We start from the raw sequence: 17,798 nt of genomic DNA, 5'->3' as shown, positions 1-17,798 counted from the left end.
TTTATCTAAAGGTATATATATATATATATATATATATATATATATATATATATATATATATATAAATGTAAAATATTAAAGAAGAGAAAGAGAGGGAGAAAGAGAGGAAGAAAGAGACAGGGAAAGACGAGGCTGGGATGCTCGAGAAAATCGAGTTTTGCTCAATGTTTGAGCACGAATTTGATTTTCATTTTACGGTATTAATAGCCAGCTCGAACAAAGAGAACGAACGAGAGAGGAAATTGGTCGGTAACAGTATTCAAATAGATGAAAAGCGCAACGACTCTCATCGCCTTTTTCTCATCCAGCCCGCAATTTCCTAAATTATCGCTCGAAATCGCACGGTGACGGTCGTGAGAGCTTTTTCGATTACAATTTCAGGTTCTGCAGAAACTTCTATTTTTGCATGAATAGTTTTTTTTCGTCGAGTTTGAAACATTGTTGAGATTTTTAATAGTAAAGCTTATATTTTTTTTTATTCTTGTGTCGCAAGCAATTTCAGATTTTAAAATAATTTTCAGATTCTTCATGCGAAAAGTATATATTTTATTAATAAAGCTAATTTTAATTTTACACACACACACACACACACACACACACACACACACAGCTATATACATATATGTGTGTGTGTGTTGAATTTTGATTGGTTTATTTTGATCGTCTAATTTTCTATTTTTTACTATTTTTTATTTTCTATTTTTATTTTCTATTTTTTACTAATAATACAATTAATTTTAAAACTCTATTATATATTATTATTGATATATTGCAAATTTCATGAGACATTTTATAACTCGACAATTAGCAAATACAAAGGTATAGAGACTCTATAATTTCTTAATAAAAGATAAAAGATAAAATATTTAAGATAAGTAATAATAAAGACAAAGATAAAATAGTTTTCTTATCACTTATTTTATAAAGGATCAGAACAATCGTAATTTCGTCGCTCCTGCGGCAAATTTTGTAACTTTGCTATACTCAAAACTTTTACGTAAATGGTTCTCAACTAGACGGTCTTTACAATATTTCAACCTCTTCCAGACATTTCTCAAAGATGTCAGAAACATCATTTCTCTCGTAAATTTCCAAATCTTTCAATCAATTGCTCCTTAATTGTAACTCTTTTAAATTTACAATGCTAGTAAAAAAATAAGATTATAATGAATTTACACTAATATTATTTAAAAGATTTATGATAAAATTGTTATTTATTTTTCGCGAAAAATCTTGTTTTTTATTTGATTTATCAAAAATTACGAAACGTTGAGAACGCATACGCATCATTCTTTCATATTGAAGATTTGTGAGAAGTTATTGAAGGAGCCTCTTTTCTTTCGAGCACCCTTAAGTGATGATACTTTCCGAAAAGTCCCTCAGGAAAAGTATGTTTGATTTTGAAGAAATGACTTCGTGTACGTTCTTAACAACTTTACGCTACAACTTTACGTTGCTTTCCTCGTAAGTTTTGTAACTTTCGAACTCTAGGATAACACGTACAGTTTTATTAACTGTGCGGCGCGAAAATAATCAGTTAAAAAATTAAAGTATATTCGCTAATATTCGGAATCGTTCACTATTGAAGTTATAATGTCTGCCACACACAAAGAAAGCAAAGAAAAATAATTTTGATCTCATCAATCACATTACTTTTTGATACATAAAGCTTACACATATAATTATTCTTAAGAAATAAATATAACTAATTTTCTGAAGAAATCAAAGATTTTCATAATTCATTTAAGCAAATTTATTATTATTATATAAATTTTTATATTCTTATATACTCATATATACATTTTGACAATGCAAATGTCAATATGTCATGTAAGATATAAACATTAATATAAATATTAATGCATATAATATTTAAGGATTTTCTCTTCATTCAAAATTAAAATAAAAAATGAGATTTAATACTGCTTTCATCAATATAATACACAATGATAGAGTTTTCATATATGTTAATTTGTATAATACAAATATATCTTAAATATAAAATTAAATTACATATAAAGAATTATCCAAAATAATATTTAAGAGAATAACTTTTAAATGCAATAATCTGAAGAGAAAGATAATACAATTTTTCATATACTTTCTAAATATTATTTAATTTTATATGCCCCATATATTAATGTATACATATCTCGATATATGTATATGTGTGTACATTTTACTTGTTCAAATATTCGCTGTAGATATTACACAGTATGACATTATAAATAGAATTTTGTATTATTAATTATGAATTATTTAAAGTGCTTCGTATTATACAGTGTTGTAAAATAGATAATTATTGTGGAGATAAAAAATATGAACAAATAATAATTAATAAATTATACATTTCTCACCTCATAGATATTCCAGTGTTGCTTGACGCGCTTCTTCTTTCCTTCTTGTTTAGTTTTTGCTGTTTCTTCATGACACTCATACGATATTTACGACAATACGATTAATTACAATTACATACGCATCAAGAAAATACGATGAATGTGTGACGAATGTATTTTGTATATTCGATAGAATTAATTAATCGCGCAAATTAATAACTAAGTGAAAAATGATTGCGTTCTACTTCTCTTAATATTGCTACGATTACGTCTCACAAGATAATACGTCATACGGAGTGTTCACACCGCTGCCTGCTTGCACGAGTCTCGCCGCGTGAATGAAAACAAACACACCGAATGTAAACAGCGTTCCATACCGCAAAATTTGGCACTTTCTTGGGACATTGTTTGTTATTGTACAAATTTTGCTATTTGAGATAGATATTTCATGCTATATGTACTTTTCAAGTATTAAAATGACGTAATAAGAAGATTACAAATTATTGATTTATTACGATTTTCATGATAATTGTTTTTGTAATAATATTTTAAAATATATTTCGTATCATACTTTATATTTTTCGCCGATTTAAATATAATTTCAATCATTTTTATATTAATAACGCGCGCAATAATATTGATAATGAATTTCAAGATTAGATGATTCAACTAACGAAAAAGAATTGTGATATACTCGTATATCAGCCATTTTTTTATAATTAATTTAATAAAAATTCAAAGGATATTTCTCATAAATTCATTTTATAACATTGTGTAGTAGACAAATAATATGTATAATAATAGTCACACAATGTTTAACTGACACATTTTTTTTAACTAATTGTAAGTATACATAGAACGCTATTTATAACTCATATTTTGTCATTCGCGCAGCACGCAAGTAATGGTACTTCGTATGTCGTCGTTATCTCGCGAAACGCGATCATGATAAATACTAGGAGGTGTAGAAAATGCGATTATTCTTTACGATTGGAAATGATAAGCGCGATTAATTATCGCCTTACATTACGTAACGATGCGTTCGGAGTGTCGTGTAAAGTATTGCGCGATTGTTGTGTTCTTTTGGTTAGTGCGCGCGCAAATATAATTAAGTGTCTTCTCGCGAGTGAATATTGTGTATAAATACTTAAGTAGCAAAGGATGTGGTGTGGAATAAGAAAGAAGAAACAGGTCCAAGAAATGGCGTTTCGCATGTATTTATGTATATGTGTATATACAGGGTGAATTTTAATGGTTGTGTCAATCTTTTTATCATACGGGAGATTACCGATCGCAATTTTAATAAATTGATTGATATATAGATGTCAGTTAATTGAATCGACTGTATCGAAGGCCGAAATATAATGTGTACAATTAAAGCAAGTTAAAAGCTGAAATTATGTAGTATGGATTTATTATTATTATTAAAGCTACATCATCATCGTCATCATCGTCGTCATCGTCGTCATCGTCGTCATCGTCGTCATCGTCGTCATCGTCGTCATCGTCATCGTCATCGTCATCATCATCATCATCATCATCATGATTATGATTATTATTATTAAATATATATGTTATTATATTTATTATTATTATTATTATTATTTTACTGTGATCAAATTAGGGATTTATTATTATACGTATTCGATATATTAAAGCGGAAGAAATACATATTTAAAAATTCAATTCAAATTTAACACTTTAACGTTTTATGTAAAACTTTATTTCAAATTCCGCATTTATTTTTATAATAAATTTTTATTGTTTTATATGCTAAAAATATGGAGCAAAAAATTTTCTTCCTTCTTAAAATAAAATTACGCAATTGTTTCATAAGAATGTATTTCTTGTGGAACAATTGCGTGATTTTATTTCAAGAAGGCAGAAATACTACATACCTTTAGCGTATAACAATATTAAAAATTTTTATCATAAAAATAAATGCGGAATTTGAAATAAAGTTTTACATAAAACGTTAAAGTGTTAAATTTGAACTGAATTTTTAAATGTATTCTTACTGCTTTAATATATTATATATGTATACGTAGCTTTAATAATAATAATAATAATAAATATAATAATATATATATTTAATAATAATAATAATAATAATAATAATAATAAGTGCGTAGCTTTAACAATAATAATAAATCCATACTATATAATTTCAGCTTTTAACTTGCTTTAATTGTACACATTATATTTCGGCCTTCGATACGGTCGATCCAATTAACTGACATCTATGTATCGATCAATTTGTTAAAATTGCGATCGGTAATCTCCCGCATGATAAAAAGATTGACACAACCATTAAAACTCACCCTGTATATATATATATATATATATATATATATATATATATATATATAAATTTAAAACTTAAATAAATATTATGTTCGAAAACCGAAATATCATTTCGCTTAAAAATTATTCGCAAGTAAAATCCGCATTTTTCAATATGTTATAAATTCGTAAATTCGAATTTAACGGGCGTCGAGAAACTTCTCGAGATATCTATTTTTCAGAAAAACTCGATCGTTCGTATTATCTCCAATTTTTTTGGGGCATAAGAAACGCGTGTCATAAACAGTGACAACAACAACGTCAACCGTCGACAAAATCAGCGCGACGCACGGGCATGCGCGCCCATACGTCACGAACAGCTGATTGCCAATCAGCTGTTCTAAAAAGACTGCGCGCATGGCAACCGCGAAAAAGCCGACGTCAGACCTCATCGGCGGCCAATTACGCGCGGCGCCATGAGGTCACCGCTAAACAATTAAATTTATTGGGCCACGTCGCAACGGGCCCAAAATTCCGCTCGCCTTATAACGGGCACCGCACGCGAGCAAGCCGAAGTCTCGCACTTTTTGTCAAACCGCTTAGTTAAAACCGCTCCGCATAGTAAAACCGCTTGTAACGACCGCTTATTCTCTTGGACTTTCGCAATCTTTGTATCAAACCGCTGATTAACCGCATTACACGACCGCTTACGACTTTGGACAACGCATTTTTCTCGCTCTCGTTTCTCTACACCGCTCGCGATACCGCTCGCGAAACCGCGCTCACTTTGTTACACCGCTGTTTCGCTAATCGAAATCACTGCACTAAACACTTGTCTTTTAATTGTGACTCCAATAAACGTCAGTCCTTTGTGTGAACGAGGCGCACTTTTTTCGCTTTACGACCTTCCGGTCCTATCAACGCACTGTCGCATTCGCTCGCGAACATATTACAAGTTCGCAAAATGACACTTTTTAAGACTTTTCATTATATATATATATATATAATGAAGTCTTAAAAAGTGCCATTTTGCGAACTTGTAATATTTATTTAAGTTTTAAATTTAGTATAAATTTTTACCATAAACTTCGAGATAATTAATAGCACATTTAATAATTATAAATTAATATTATTCTGCAATCGTGTTTTCTACATTAGTATGACATAGTTCAAATTGCAAAACATTATTTGACTACGAACATAGCACGTGTTGCTTTACAGGCAGCGTAAATATCCGCGGGAGCTTGTTAATTAGCGACTAACATGCGAATCTCATTAAACATCTAGAAGGCTGGTAAGGCGCCGCGTTCTTGTACGTCAACTAATCTACAAGTAAAAATGGCATACCATATCGCAATGATAAAATGCCCTGCAATGTCATGAAGCCACCTCGCGAATTTCCTCCAAATCTCGCAGATTTTCTATAAAAACACTCTCTCTGTCAAAGAAAGTTAAATCTTTTGTAACGACAGACGTTGACTACGAGTTTATTGCTTCTTAAACGTTGAACGAGGGTATATTTCTCATGTAAACTGAAAACTGTTTACCGCGCCGATATAATAAATGGCCCGCCGGAAATTCCCACGTTGCCTTCCGGAAATTAGAAAACTTTAATTACGAGTGGCGTGACACGAATTCATCCCTCGGCATCAGCATTCCGTATTAAGTAGCTATTACGATGATATTTTATTGGATTTTATTAAATCCACGTGATAATTAATCTTCGATAAATATGGGTGTTTTGTTTACCTTATAATCTGGGCAAAATGAATTATATTTGACATAATTCATATTTTATAATTTTATTTTTTATATTTAGCTTTAGTATATACATTATTATACAAAATAATGAGTTAAATAATACTATAAATTTCATAAATTAAATTAAATAAATTGTAGAAAAAATAGCACACAGGGCAAAAGTATATTTGAAATTTAAACTATGAAACATACATCAAATAAAAGAAACAAACAAAATCAACTTTAACTCTGATATTTGATCAAATTTTGATATTTGAAGTAAGTCTTTTATCGCTAAATAATAATAAATCAATTGTTACGAGATTAATGATCAACCAAATGCATATTACATAGCCTGCTGAGGTAGTGTGATGCATTAAAGCGATACGTGAAAACTTAGGATCCAGATTATCCTAACATGTAAACTGTAATTGTGAATTATCCACACATAATTATATTTCGTATAACGATTACAAATGGTCTCTCCCTGACTCGCAGATACACAATTTTTACTATTACAGAAGTAAAAGATAATTATGAATACGCACTCTCTCTTTGAATTTTGGCAAACGAAAACAGCAAATCCACTCATGCACCGCGTAATACGATGATAAGAGGCACTAATTAGTGAATAGAATGGTAAACCCTCAATTTCACAGCCAAAAGGATTCATGTTAATTCAAATACCGATAATTTTAAGTAGAACGTTCTTATGCAATGCATAAGCGTTTGTGATTATTAGCGAAATATTATATAAGCATATAATAAGTATGCGTGAACACGGAATATAATGGAATGCTTACCATCATTTCTCAAATAAAAGTATAATAGATAAATAATTTATTATATTTTGTAAGTAAATAATAAATAATAAATTTGCATACAATTAACCAGAGGCAATAATATATGTATCAATCAATTAAATAGTTACATGATTTCTAACACACATACACACACAGAGTTATTAACTCCTTTCATTATACCTCTATCATATACTTTGTTTCTTTTGATCTTCTCTGTATTCTAGTACATAACCTATGGTTCCGAAGTTCAAATTAATCAATAACGCTAACCTCCGAAGATTGTAGCATAACGCACAAGCTTAATTATCGACGATCAGGGAGCAACGACTTAAGTCTTGCCAGCCATCCCTGAAGCTTCTTTGTATGAAGTTAGTCAACTTCAGGCAGGTGAACAAGTTAAACTTTTCTAATTAGGCATTCAGATGTGCCGTCCCAGTGCTTTCGTATCATATTAGTTTCGTAATTAGTTACATCATAGCGAAAGAATTAACGAGCTTACAAAGTTTAACGAAAGACCACGAAATGATATCGCGCCCCATAGCGTCGTGGTGCATTATGTGTACACATAGCGACATGTTCGCAGGTAAAACTTCAGAAAACATACAAGTTTCTCAGTGGCTTGTCTGTCAGACAACGTATTATTCTCAATTTAACTCAGGAAAGGCCGAAACGATTCGTATAATCGAATAAATGAGATGCTATTTATTTCAAAATATTAAACCTCTTTGTGTTCCTTAATTTGGAATTACTACAATTAACTTGTGAAAGATAATTTTTAGATTAATGTTTTGCTATGTACAATATATTCATGTGAGCAAACATCTTAATGAATTGCTTTTATTTTGTCGCAAAATATTTGTCTTGTTTGTTTTCGAATCAACAGAATTAGTAATATAAATGTAATAAATTTTCTCTTGCATGTATCTAATGAATTGTTTTGTTACATACCTGCATTAAAAAAAATATTATATGTATATAACTTTTACTTTTAAACTAAAAATAATATTTTCATTCTTACAAAAGAGGAAAATTTAAAACCAATATTATCGAATATTAACACATGTGTTCTATTTAAAAATGATATAGATAATCTACTTGTCTCTTTTTTCCCTCTTCCTCTCTCTCTCTCTCTCTCTCTTTTTTCGCTGATAATTTTAAACACGTCAGAATATTTAAACAGAGAATTTTTTCTTTATTTTAAAATTTTTTTCTAAAATTTTCTATAGAAAAAGAAGAAGAGAAAGAGAAGATTTAGAAATTTAATTTACCTAATCTTATTGGTTTGTTTCTCTATCATTTGTGACATACTCTCTCGCTCACAATAATAACCGCAACAGCTGCACATGATAAACTTCTACAATAAATGTGGTTCATCTTATGACTTCAAAATTACGTTATCTACACAGTAAGAAGCTTGTTACGGCACCAACCGTGACCGACTTCTTCGTAGAAATATGAAGGACTGAACGATCCTTTAGAGAGCTTGGTGTTCAGATTAGGGGATCTTTCTTCTTCTACCATTCTACAGTACTTAAAATATCACAAATTTCACAGAAAGTTTTCACAGAAGCAAATTATGTAACGTTACTAGAAATCTGTACATCAAGTCGTATTTAAAAATCGATAGTTCAAATGACTTAAGATAAACAAAAATTAATTTAATTTAGTTCTAATAAGACAGAATATTTCCAAATTTATATCAAAATAACATGATAATATTTACCTTATGAAGCAAAAATTTTAAATTTATGTGATATAAAGATTATATTATAAAAAATGGCATTATTAAATATTTTTTTATAAAATGTTAAATTGAAAATGTTGCAAAACAAATTTGGTAACGCAACGATATTACGTATTTTCATTTTCACAAACGCCGTTCTCGTTGATTAATTCGCATCATACTTCTCTAAACGGAAACTTTTTTATTATCCGTTTATGCAATTCTAATTACTTGGATTCGCACCATGCAAAAAAGATTTCACTAATTACTCTCATATTTCATCCCGCCGGTATCACATAAATCTTTCTACTATGGAAAATATCCGTAATCTCGCGGTACTTACTTGAGAAAAAAACAATTACATCATTTCTCTCTCTAATAATAAGATAACCTATATAAGAATTCACGATAACACACACACACACGCACACGCACACGCACACGCACACACACACACACACACACACACACACACACACACACACACACACTCTTCAATTATTATTTCTTCACTATTTCAACTATTATGTCTGCGCAATATTTATGTGCGTATATATGCGCATGTGTATATATGCATATCTCATTTTCATATATTTAAACACAAAATAACAGTACCACAAATAACAGTAACAATGTTATTCACCAACTTCTTATTCACCAAATTAACAGTTGTATACAAGGTATGTCATATTATAATTACATTGTTGAGTTAAAAATTATAGCATTGATCTTATGTTACTGTTGCTTTGTGTAATGGGATATATATATATATATATATATATATATATATATACATAGTATGTGCACGTATAACTATGAACTACAAATAAAAAAGTCAATTAGAAAAAAATATTTATTTTTTTTAATGAAAAGTACAAATATATTAATTGCGTATTTTATTTGTTTTCTCTTAAAAAATTAATATAATATTTAATTACATAATAAACTATATATATAAATACGACGTATAAAATTAATATTTTTTCGTATTTATTCGTTAATAAAGGAACACAAAAATGTCGAATTTTTAAAATAAAACATGTTTTGTTTTAAAAAAATTAAATTATTAATTTTATAAAGATAATTGTAATATAAAAAAAATAAATCATAACTTTCGAAGTAAATCTGCTTAATCTAAAAACCCAACATCATATATATTTAATTTGGCCTACAAAAATAATAACTAATTATATATATTTGTTGTATTAATTATTTATATTAAAATAAAACGTATTTTAAAAATTTGCTGGAATGTAACTTTTCATATTTGACATATGTTGAACATAGTATACTTCACAATCTGCAAGATTTTTTTGAGATATAAAATTCCATTCTTGCGTTTCTTTTACTTCAAACGCACTAAGATGATGAAAATAACATACAGTTATCATTTTAATATATAGAAAATAAATATTTTTTGATGGACTTATAATAATATGTTTAACTTTTCCAAACACGGGATCAATGTCGTTTATATTTAAGCATATCAATGAATTAATATCATATTTTGTCCCATTTATTGTTATCCAATTTACAGAATTATAATCTTTAAAATCATCAGAAGGCAAAAGGTTTTTAAAACATTCATAGTTATCTATTAGTTTCAATTTTGAAGTAATACTTCCAAAACATATATGATCTTCAAAGCCTTGATTACAAAAAAATCTGTAGCAAAGCTGTAACTGGTGTCTTAAAGCGAGTGTAAACGACGGATTTATTCGTGTTTTACAGATTTTGCTGTTTTCTTTTATTTGTTTATGTTTTCCTTCAAATCGGATGCATGTCATACTCTTTAAAGGTCCATATTTTCGCATAATTCTCGAATAATGCAATAAATTATGATGCTTAATTTTTAATGAATTAGGAAATAACTTTATATGTAGAGAAAGGTATTCAGAAATAAGTGTTTCAACCAAGTCAATAGTTTGTACATTTAGAGCATGTAAAATTACAATACATACAATTTGTCTTAAAAGTAAATATAATTCCCAAATCTCATTATTGAGTGGAACAAGATCTCCAATAAATAAATTGAGATTCAGAATAAGATATTTCATTTCAGAAGCTGATATAATAATGAGCTCTTTTTCTATGGAATCTAATGTTATCAAAGGAATATTTTCACCAAAATAATGTTTGTTAAAAAATCGAATCCTTTCATGAAAAACATGTAATGTAAAAAATTTTTTTTATTAATTAAAGTATTTAAAATTTTTCCAATATCATAACGACAAATACCTTCGAATATATCATGCATTGGATCAACAGAGAAATTTTCCGTCACATGAAAATGTGGGATAATGTTAAAAATGCAATTTTCTTGAATTCCTACTACATTTACTTCATAATTGTTTACTGTTCTTATCATATCAACATTTTCTTTTACTTGTTTTTTAAGTTCTGTTTTAGAAACATTGCAAATTCTGCAACAGTGTAATGAATTAAAACTTTTCGAGAAACCTAATATTGTATTTAATCCTAAATTATCTCCTGCTATAAAACACAATACAAAAAATACTGTTTGTATTTCTCCATTTATAGTGATATTTATACCATTTGTTTCCAAATCTATTATCATATCAATTACATGGTTAAATATCTTATTTCCCAAAAATTTATGATCTATATAATTATGTAATTGAACTAAGAAAATATTTTCTAGTCTACTTGCATATTCATCAGGTAGACATGGAATTGAACAATATATTGCACCTAATTTATTTATGCATTTGTGTGAGCCGAGAGGATTGTTTATTTCAATATCATCAAAGAATAAGACTAATGGTAGAATTATTTTTCCTTCACTATTTTTTTCAATTGATTGCCAAAAATTACTTTGAATTATTGAAATGATAATAGAATCATTTTTTTTACAATGCTCGATATATTCAGTTATGGAAAAAAAAACATTTGGAATTTCTAAAAAGTTTTTTAATACTATTTTTAGAGGTACAATAGTTATTTTTCTATGACAAATTGTAGATCTTGTAAATCGATCAAATAAACCAAAAGTTAAAGATGAATGTATTTTCTTGGTTGACGGTAATATTAAACATCCTATTTTTTGGAAATATTGAAATGTTAAATGTTCAGTTTTAAAATTTTCAAATGCTTTTTCTATTACTTGCAATATATTACACAACTCATCTATTTTTCCATATTTTAATTTTATAAATTCTAAGCAAAAGTTGTATAATGAAGAAGTACTCAAAATAATATCATGAATGATGGTACGATTCATAGTACCATAAGCATACAGTTTTGCTACAAAATGAGTAACACACTCATTAAGTTTTTCTTTGAATACAAACATATAATTATCATTATTTACATCAAAAGTGCTTGAGATTTGGCTAATAATGTTATTATATTTTACATTAAGAATACTGTTTGTATTATTTAAAATAGGTTGTAAAATATTTCTACTTGTTTGTTGCAAAATATTTTTCTCACGAATAAGTTTTAAATCATTACGACGTTTTACATGTTCAGATACTATATGTCTTTTTAAGGAATACATATTATTATATATTTGAAAGCAGTTTTCAACATTGCATTTAACTTCACAATGCATACGTGACTTATGATTTAGTTTTATATGTGCCATCAAAAAATTTATGGATAACAATAAACGGGAACAAAACATGCAACGAAACATTTTAAATGTTATTCTTAAATTAATATTAAAGTAAAAATGAACAATGATGAAAAGAAGAATTATACTAATGTAAATTATGACTTACAGATGATTTATCAGAGGTATCGTTTTCAAACTTTTTAATGATATACTCAATATTTGGAATAATGCTGTCCCATTTGGTTGCAAATTTATAAATACATTTTTGTATTAGTAACCATAAGTGTTCACTTGCTATTGGATAATATAGTTGAAAAACATGAAATGTTTTAAAACAGATATCAACAGCTTCCACAGTGGAAGAAGTATCGTATAAAATGTCATCAATGCAAACATATGATTTATTGATCTCCTTCAATGAAGATCCTATGATAATTATATAAGGTTGAATAGTGAGGTTCAATTCTTTACATCTTTTTATCGTATCCTCTCTAAGTCTCGTCACGTCACCAGGAATCTATAAAATTATTATTACATTAAAAAAGGATAAAGAGAAAAAAAAACAAAATTGATAATTATAATTCCTGCATAATTTTCAGCTTTTTTATGATATAAAATTATAATTTAAAGTATATAAAAAATTAGCAAAACAATAAATAACATAAAATAATAATAAAAAAATAAATAACAAAATTTAAAAATAACAATATTAAACTTAAAGTGAATGAACAAATAAAAATAAATAAATAAATAAATGATAAAGTTATAGTTATTAATACTATGAGATACTAACTATTGCATGTTTTATCATGCTATCCTTTGCGTTCCATATAGATGGTTTCCAAAATTTATTACTGCATCTTTTCATTGTTTTAGGAGGGATTAAATGCGATAGTATCATAAGTTGCAAAGCAATTTTCGAATCTAAATAATCAAGAAAAATGTAACAAATAAAATAATGTAATAAACCATTTGTGAAAACTTAAGTAAATATTTTTAAGAGATTATACATATACAGTTACAAATAAGTTGATGAAAATTTAATTTGTGAACAAAATTTCGGATTTCATACAAATTAATGTTAAATTAAAATAAAAATAAAATATATAATATATAAATATATAATAAAATAAAACCATAAAAAAAGATTACATAATGTTTTATTGTTTAGGATTCGCATAAATGCTTAATATTAGATAAAAGTTAATATATATGTACAAAGCATAATTATTAAAATACTTGTCTTAATTTAAAGAAACTTATTATTTTAAAAAATGTATTTTATTCAAATATTTTATCAGTTATAATATAGATATTAAAATAAGAAAAAAATAAAGAAAGAATAAGATAAGTAAAAGAATAAGATAAGTAAACAAAGAATAAGATAAAGATAAGAAAAATTATAATATTATTAAAATATTATTGATAAAAGATTTCTTTACCATCAGCAATGTCATTGTCTTCTAATGTTTCAAATAAAATATTGACTGTGTCATCTTTATGAGATAGTGGTGTCCAACTTTTTATTCATTGGAAAAAGTTTTCCCATTTATCCATACTTAACGTTTCCTTAGATAAATTCATACATTTGAAATCTTCGATTATTAAAAAATAGCCATTCGGATGCTTTAAAATAGGCCATTCCGTGAAAATATCAATTAAAGTACGTTGATTAGAGCTTTTAATGTTTTTACTACGAATGTTAAATGTTTTACTCCAGTGCGCGCTGAACTACAAGTTCCCACGGGGCTTGATGTCTTTTTAACCATTCAATACTTTCTATTTCAGTCTTGTCTAAATTTACATCTATAAAATATGTGTACAAATATAAAATGTATAAACATATACAATATACAAACAATAATGAAATGTAGAAAATATTATTTAAATTTATTTATAATGATTTTACCATTTGTAGAATTATTAGAAGTTCCTGCTGTAACGTTCATTAAACCTTCTAATTTTTTATTTGAAAATTTACGATTTCTCCACATAGTAATTATTTTTCCACGTGCTGGTATAGATTTATATAAGAGAGAATCTTTTTTTTTTATAGGCGGAACATAATAAGTGCTAGGTACTTCTGTTGGAAACTCAGCAACAATCATGTTTGCAATTTGTTCCGCAGTTTCATTTCTTAATCTAAAGGTACATAATAATAAACAATTTTATATGCAATTATATTCATAAAAGTCAAATATTTTACATAAAAGCAAAACAAAAATTTATACCGTTCATGACGATTTTCTAAGTCTGTGATAATCATATCACATATTTCATTTCTATGTTTTTCTGTTAATTCTTTTTCTCTTACATATACTTTTAATATGCGTTGGCCTTGAGCACATTCCTTAAGAATATCACTTATTTTTCGTAAGCGTGAATTTCCAAATAATTGCATATTTGAATAATCTTTTTGTGAAAGTTCAAATTCATCTGAATTACTAGTAATTTCGGTATCGTAATCAAATTTCTTCAAAAAATAACAAATAATTATATATATATGTATAATTGTAATATAACATGGAATATAAAATATATGTACAAATAAAGATATATAACTCGTCAATAAATTGAAAGATATAACGCCTGCCACAGGTAACAGAAAGAAAGAAAAAGAGAAAAGGAACAGACGAAAGTAAAGAAAAAAACAAGATATCAAATAACATGATATGAAAGAGAAGTTTACAAGAGAAGTACACAACAAACTTTCAGCAGAGTTTAGTAAAAAATAATCATTCTAAACTCACGTTTCTTTTAGGCGAAATATTTTCATTTTCAATGGAACGTAAAGGATTTTCATTTTTAAGTTTTCTCCAATATGATAAAAATATTACTCTTGGACCAATAGCAGGAATCAATTCTGATATCATTTGTTCTGATAATTCTTTTATAATGTCAATAGTAATTTTGTTTTCTAAAAATATTACATATTTACATATATATATGTATAAGTATATCACAATTTATTAACTCAATTTATTAAAGTATATTGCAATTTGTAAACCATGAAAAAAAATATATACATAAAACATAATAATAAAAAATAATAATAATTAAAGATAATACATAAAAACATATATTTAAAAGAAATATGTATTATATCAATACAATTTATTTCTTTTAAAATTGTAAATATCTAAAAAACTAATTGAAATGTGTGTTAATATGTAGATACATACATAGTGTCGCACATGCATTGATTACTTACTTTTAAAAGTTTCAATATACTCTTCTAGTTTTAAATCAAGTAAAATATTTTTTACTTCCTCGTCTTCCATAATTTACAATGAATATAATTTATCAATTTGGAATTATTTGGTTCGTTTACCTATATTACAACAAAAATATTATTAATTATTTATTATATTCTTTGTGTTATGAATGTAAGCTTAAATAATAAACAAATATATATCATTTAGCACATATTCGCAATTTGATTCATAATTAATAGTTTTTGTCAAATTTGTCAAGTGTCGATAGAAAATTTATCAATTCTTTATTTATGAGACATCATTTGTATTGATCTTAAGCAAATGATTTTTTATAAAACTGAAAAGACATAAATCATCGATTTAACGAATTAAGCATCGAAATTTAACGAATTAAGAATTACAAATTATGCAGTCTGGCGCTAGCTTGATACGAAACTTTTTCTTCAATTTATGTAAAAAGCACGTGTACTTACATATAAAACTGGCCCTCGATATAGAAAAATAACTTCTATTGAAAAATAACTTATCGAAAAACCACTTATATGAAAAAGTAACTAATTGTGTGAGCAGCGTATGCCGGCTCAGCACGAAGTACAGACAAATCCAAACAGTCTTTTGTCTTATTGCGTTGTCTTTACTCTGCCGCACTCACGTATCACTATCACACCATCAACTCGTGCTTCGCGTTTGTTTTTCTCCGCTCGATTGTTCCCCGCAAAATCGCAGCGCTTTCTACGCAATATACGCGCCATTCTCAACGGGATATTCGAATAGCGTTGATAGTTATTAATTACATTTTTTCATAAGAGTAATAATTTATGAGTAATAATAATAAATAATTTCTTTTCTTAAAATAAAATACATTTTCGTGCATGTATAATTAATGTTATCTTTAGAGATTTCTTTTTTTTATTTAAGCAAATGTATTTTTAATTGAATGTACATGTATATATAAATAAATAAATAAATAAAGAAATAAATAAATGTATATATATATATATATATATATATATATGTTTATACATATATACATACATACATATGCACATAAATATTATGATAGACTTACTATATAATTTAAAAAAAAATATAATTGAAAAAAGATATTCAATAATAATATTTCTTTAATTATATTATTAGTATTTAAACAATATTTTTTTATGATAAACATATATAAGAGAAACATATTACAAAATGAATGCTTATTAGGTATTAAAAAATATTTTATGACGCAAAAACCTTATTTGATAGATGCAGCATACGCTGTAATAAGAAAGATTTGATTCTTTAGAGAAATCGTTTTTAATAAAATAAATATGTAAATAAATATTTTTTTAAACAAACATGAACATAATTTATTTTTTAAAAGGAATTATTACTAAGATTAAAAAATAAGTATTTCTTAAATTGAGAAAAACTATTTTTATATATGAAATAAAACATATTAAGCTTTTATTATTATGTTCTTTCTTTTTTGTATTAAATATTTTTCTGGTTTGTTATTATAATTCTTTGATGCTAGAAAATTTTCATTATATAATATGGATAGTATTTTTTCAAAACAATATGTGTGTTATTTGAATAATTAATTTGTTTAAAAAAATTATTTAGTAATATATAATTTTTTATTTTTTCTTTATATTTTTTTACATTGTAAAAGAAATATTTTCCAGTATAGTAAATCGAAAATTGATATAAAAAACATAATTATTTTATCAGATTTTACCTTTCTTTAATAGTATAAAAAAACTTCTAAATGCAAAAAAAAATAAATAATTTCTTATTATATTTTCTTGAATTAAGAAAATAGTTTTCAGTATTTTGAATGTCATATATAATATGAAGGATATATTTATTTGATCGCAATTTATTTTTGTTTTGTACTATCAAAAATTTTTTTGCTATAAATAAGTTAATGCATAAACTTAATGTTATATATTGTATACAAATAAATATATCACTAACATCCATATAAATATTTTTCTTAAATAAAATTACTTTTTTTTGTTTTATGATAGTGCAAATAGTGCAGATTTTTTTCAATATACATACATTTTCTACATTTAAATATTATTTTCATAAAATACATTCTATGAGTTATTATAATTAAAGTATATTATT

The 17,798-nt window shown here is 26.5% G+C and overlaps 2 protein-coding genes across 13 annotated transcripts in view; both read right to left on the bottom strand.

The window, feature by feature from the left end:
• Positions 1 to 17,798, bottom strand: part of Nmdar2 (glutamate ionotropic receptor NMDA type subunit 2) — a 303,165-nt gene that overhangs the window by 212,004 nt on the left and 73,363 nt on the right. The window lies entirely within an intron of this gene.
• Positions 11,082 to 16,540, bottom strand: LOC145970764 (uncharacterized). Its single transcript, XM_083097701.1, has 8 exons — positions 16,151 to 16,540; positions 15,674 to 15,793; positions 15,213 to 15,379; positions 14,694 to 14,935; positions 14,372 to 14,604; positions 13,905 to 14,268; positions 13,256 to 13,386; positions 11,082 to 12,979 (listed from the first exon to the last, which is right to left on the bottom strand). The coding sequence occupies exons 2-6, from the start codon at positions 15,741 to 15,743 to the stop codon at positions 14,174 to 14,176; spliced, it is 807 nt and encodes a 268-aa protein (XP_082953827.1). The 5' UTR covers positions 15,744 to 15,793; positions 16,151 to 16,540; the 3' UTR covers positions 11,082 to 12,979; positions 13,256 to 13,386; positions 13,905 to 14,173.

The sequence above is a fragment of the Camponotus vicinus genome, unplaced genomic scaffold, assembly GCF_025532165.1.
Source record: "Camponotus vicinus isolate PSW18456_S1 unplaced genomic scaffold, iyCamVici1.0 SCAF_4, whole genome shotgun sequence".
Classification (NCBI taxonomy): domain Eukaryota; kingdom Metazoa; phylum Arthropoda; class Insecta; order Hymenoptera; family Formicidae; genus Camponotus; species Camponotus vicinus.
The sequence above is the reverse complement of the archived record's forward strand: the minus strand, read 5'-3'. Positions and strand labels throughout refer to the sequence as shown.

What these genes read in the sequence shown, in the direction of transcription:
- LOC145970764 (XM_083097701.1), bottom strand. Translation starts at nt 15,743, where the DNA reads ATGGAAGACGAGGAAGTAAAAAATATTTTACTTGATTTAAAACTAGAA. An exon ending in GTATATTGAAACTTTTAAAA is followed by an intron (nt 15,380 to 15,673) that starts GTAAGTAATCAA and finishes TAATATTTTTAG; the next exon opens with AAAACAAAATTACTATTGAC. An exon ending in TTAGAAAATCGTCATGAACG is followed by an intron (nt 14,605 to 14,693) that starts GTATAAATTTTT and finishes ATGTACCTTTAG; the next exon opens with ATTAAGAAATGAAACTGCGG.